Source organism: Austrofundulus limnaeus, unplaced genomic scaffold, assembly GCF_001266775.1.
Source record: "Austrofundulus limnaeus strain Quisiro unplaced genomic scaffold, Austrofundulus_limnaeus-1.0 Scaffold162, whole genome shotgun sequence".
In the NCBI taxonomy this organism is placed as follows: Eukaryota; Metazoa; Chordata; class Actinopteri; order Cyprinodontiformes; family Rivulidae; genus Austrofundulus; species Austrofundulus limnaeus.
In genome coordinates, this window is record NW_013952564.1 from 94732 (window position 1) to 98367 (window position 3636).

The following is a 3636-nucleotide window of genomic DNA, read 5'->3' on the forward strand; positions in this document are numbered from 1 at the left end:
CATACGACAGGTCTGGACCACTCCTGAACTTTGTTCGTATCTGAAAAAAATCTTTTTGAGTGAAAACATTGGTGAATGCCACAAATTCTCCTAAATCACTCGTACGCACAACTTAAGAACAAATCTGTGCGTACGAACGGTTCTTGCATGAGGCCCAATGTGCGTGTGTGTAAATAACCACACTGCAGGTCCTGTGATGTAGCAGGCAAATTAAATCAATGTGTTATCTAGGGATTTAACCACTAAACCATAAGTCATTGCACTAAACGGCCACGTGTCTGAAGGAAAAGAGGTAAAATATGGTTATATTAAACTGTGATGAAAACAGAAACTTAGATAAACACAGAGGCTACATGCTAGCATGTGTGTATTGACTCTGAAGCTGTTTGTTTTGTCTAATGTTTGTTGATCTTGCTGCTTCCTGCCTACTCAGGTGCAGAACTGCACTTCTGGATTGGCAGCGATGTAAAGAAAGTAGAGGAGAAAACAAACTCATGAATTGATTACATCATGTTAGTATTGATACAATCAATTTGTTGGTGTAAATTCTGTCGTCCACAGGATATGACAAATGTAGAAAGTTGGAAAAGACAAAAGCAACTGGACTTCTGTTCTGTAGCTGAAGACATGGAGTTTTTAAGCTGCAAGATGTCAATATATGGACTGATCCGACCAGTCAGATTCCTGCTGCTTTGAAAAACATTAAATACGTATCTAATTTCATACCACACTATAAAATCACATGGGCTGGATTTGAGAGAAAAATAAATAAACAAACAAACAAACGACTTGTCACATTCAGACAAGTCTGATATGATTTGAGTCACTTTTGGCTGCGGTGTGAACACAGCCGAAGTAAAAACGAGGCAGTCCGTTTGAGCTGACCTGAATAAAAGAAAGAAACCATAGATCTCCAGAACAACCCCAACGATCGGCCAGCCGATCAAAACCACAAAGACTCCTCCCAGGAAGAAGCCGGTGGCTTTCGCTTTGTGCCTCTGGAAGAAGAACCTGAAGGTGCGCTCCAGGCCAATGACGAAGGACAGGCCGGACACGAACAGGACCTGCACAGAAACATCAAACGTCAGTGGTTCTTCAAACTTTTCAGGGCTTGGACCTTAAAACTCTGACACAACTGTTGGATCAACTTACATTTCCTATGGCCAGCAGAGCTTTATCAAAAAATAGCATCATCCCAAAGAAGAGGAAAAACACACCAAACCCTGTCAACCCCATCCCAATTTCTGAAGGGATTAAGAAACAAACGAATTATGATTATTTTAACTTTTAAAGAAATTGCCAGAAATAGAAGGAAACAATAAAACTTATTACTGAAAAAAGACAAGAGATTAAAATACTGATGGGAAATTAGCCGTTCTCTTTCATTTGAGATCTTACAACTGATTAAAGGGAAAATATTTTCTCCATAGTGACGTCACTTGCTCTCAGCCAATCGTGTTTGCGCTGTTAGCCTCATAGATTTAGCTGAACGCGGTTAGACACTTTAAAAAAGGAGAAGCGATGAAACAGAAATGTCTCTTACTTTGTGAATCCGTGAGTGAAATCATTTTTACTCGCTCCTAGAAAATATAGCAACACACACAAAGGTCGTAAACGCTCAAATTTTCTACCATACAAGATGATAGGCTTAAGTTTAGTGATGCTACGACGACAGCCGTGGCACCGGCGGAGGCAAAGCTAGCGGTTCGTTACGTCAGCACGTCAACAGCGGCCACGAAAGCCTACAAAGATCGTCTATAACAGAGGTCGCCGTTTCACTCTTTGTGGGTTTTAGAGTTCTTCTGTTTGTGTGTAGATAACTTTTTGTACATGCTGAAATTACTTATATTCTAAACTAAAATTACTTTAGCTAAAGTAAACTAATTTTATCATGTAAAAGTGTAGAAACTAAAAAAAAAGATTAAAAAACTTGCAAAGTTCGATTTTTGCAATGATTTCCTGGCAAAAAAAAATATGTCTATTGCATTCATTATTGCTGTTTTGTATTACTGAGTGGTGCTTTAATATGTTTAATTCAAAAGTGGGGGGAAATAAATTGCATTTACGGAAGAGGCCACTAAAAAATCTGACTTTAATCTCAGAATTCTGACTTTTTTGTCATAATTCTGAGATTAAAGTCAGAATCCTTATTTTAATATTCCAGTGGCCGTTTTACATAAAGCTGTTACTTTTAGGACGAAGAAACCTTCGACAGGTAAACTGCTCTTCGTACTTTTCAACATCTACGTACGTGCTGACGTAAATTTGGACGTGTACGTTCTTCGTAAAGGCGTAGCAAATCGCGCGTTTTAGCTAATTTGTTCACTGTTTTTCGCTTTTTACGGTAAAACTAAAGTCTCCGAACAGTTTCTTGGTTCATATTATATTTTAACAATATTGCTGGGCCTCACCATGAAACGTCAAGGCTACATTAAAGCCGGGTTTTAAGCGAACTACAACTCCCATGAGCTCGGTGAACAGGAAGAGAGAAGATTCAGACGTGTTCGGTTAAAACAGGAGTTTGTTGAGAGAAACGACTTCCTTTGAAACACAGACATCAGTTTCTTTTGTTAAAAATGCGCCTCTCGGCTCTTTGCCTTAATAAGTGAGGAGGTTGTTCGCCTGTCAGCCATCATGGGGACTGTGTTTGCTGTCCTGCTGGTCTTTGCCGGCTGTTGCAGTAATGTGGTGTTTCTGGAGCTGCTTGTAAGGTCGGTGACAAAGTTAGGCTGTTGCTGTGTCTGCGTGCTTTCATGCTAATAAGTATTCTTACTAATAATGTAGCTGATTTAATGCACTGTTGAGTGCATACCCGCATTTCATAATAATGTGGAAAATTCCTGAAGTAAACTATTTAAACTGCACCATTTGTTAAAGTTCATGTTTAGTTTTATAGTTTGCAGTGAGAGCTTTTAATCTAGTTGTTTGACCTTTTTTTAGCCTTTTTAATTTAATAATATGCCTTTTTATTCAAGCTAATTGTTCACCTATGTGTGTTTTTGTCTTTCAGAGAGTTTCCAGGATGTGGCAACATTGTCACCTTTGCTCAGTTTGTCTTTATCGCCTTGGAGGGATTTATTTTTGAAACAGACTTTGGGAGGAAGAAACCAACAATCCCTATCAGGTGAGGAAAACAAAACCGATTGCATTTGAGCACTCTGCTGCAGATATGGGTTACCTGGTGGTTATACACCCATTCTACGTCTCTGGTCTACTCCACATGTCCCACAGCACTTTGTAGACCAGCAGATCAGTCGCTGTTAACGGCTCCACCAGTCTGACTCTGAGCTGATGGATCCTTTTCTTTTCTAGGTCCAAAACTGTGGAACGATCTACCAGTTCTAGTCAGGCAATCTCACCTTCTTTCAGTTTTTAAGTCTTGTTTAAAAACACATTATTATTATTATTATTATTATTATTATTATTATTCCCTGGCCTTCAACTCAGAGTGACTTGGTTTTGAACCTGTGTATTATTACTCTGGGCATTCCAACTGTTTTTTTTTCTCTTTTACTTCTATTGATCTATGCATTTTATCCTGTGTCCTCTATGTATTTGTTTCATTATAAAGCACTTTGGTTTGCCTTGTGCTGTTTTTACCTGCTTTATAAATGGTATAAGTGGTGTATATATATA

At 38.7% G+C, this 3636-nt stretch overlaps 2 protein-coding genes across 2 annotated transcripts in view; one reads left to right on the plus strand and one right to left on the minus strand.

Moving 5' to 3' along the window:
* The window catches only part of LOC106523634 (vesicle transport protein GOT1B), a 3224-nt gene extending 1504 nt beyond the window's left edge, over nt 1-1720 (minus strand). The window contains exons 1-3 of the mRNA XM_014017127.1: nt 1544-1720; nt 1153-1244; nt 886-1064 (exon numbers count right to left, since the gene is read on the minus strand). Coding sequence (XP_013872581.1) covers nt 886-1064; nt 1153-1244; nt 1544-1568 — 296 coding nt within the window. The 5' untranslated portion in view covers nt 1569-1720. The remainder of the gene's footprint in view (nt 1-885; nt 1065-1152; nt 1245-1543) is intronic.
* A 561-nt stretch (nt 1721-2281) lies between these two features.
* slc35b4 (solute carrier family 35 member B4) overlaps nt 2282-3636 on the plus strand; it is a 6896-nt gene continuing 5541 nt past the window's right edge. Inside the window, exons 1-2 of the mRNA XM_014017129.1 lie at nt 2282-2711; nt 3011-3124. Of these exons, the coding sequence (XP_013872583.1) occupies nt 2635-2711; nt 3011-3124 (191 nt within the window). The 5' untranslated portion in view covers nt 2282-2634. The remainder of the gene's footprint in view (nt 2712-3010; nt 3125-3636) is intronic.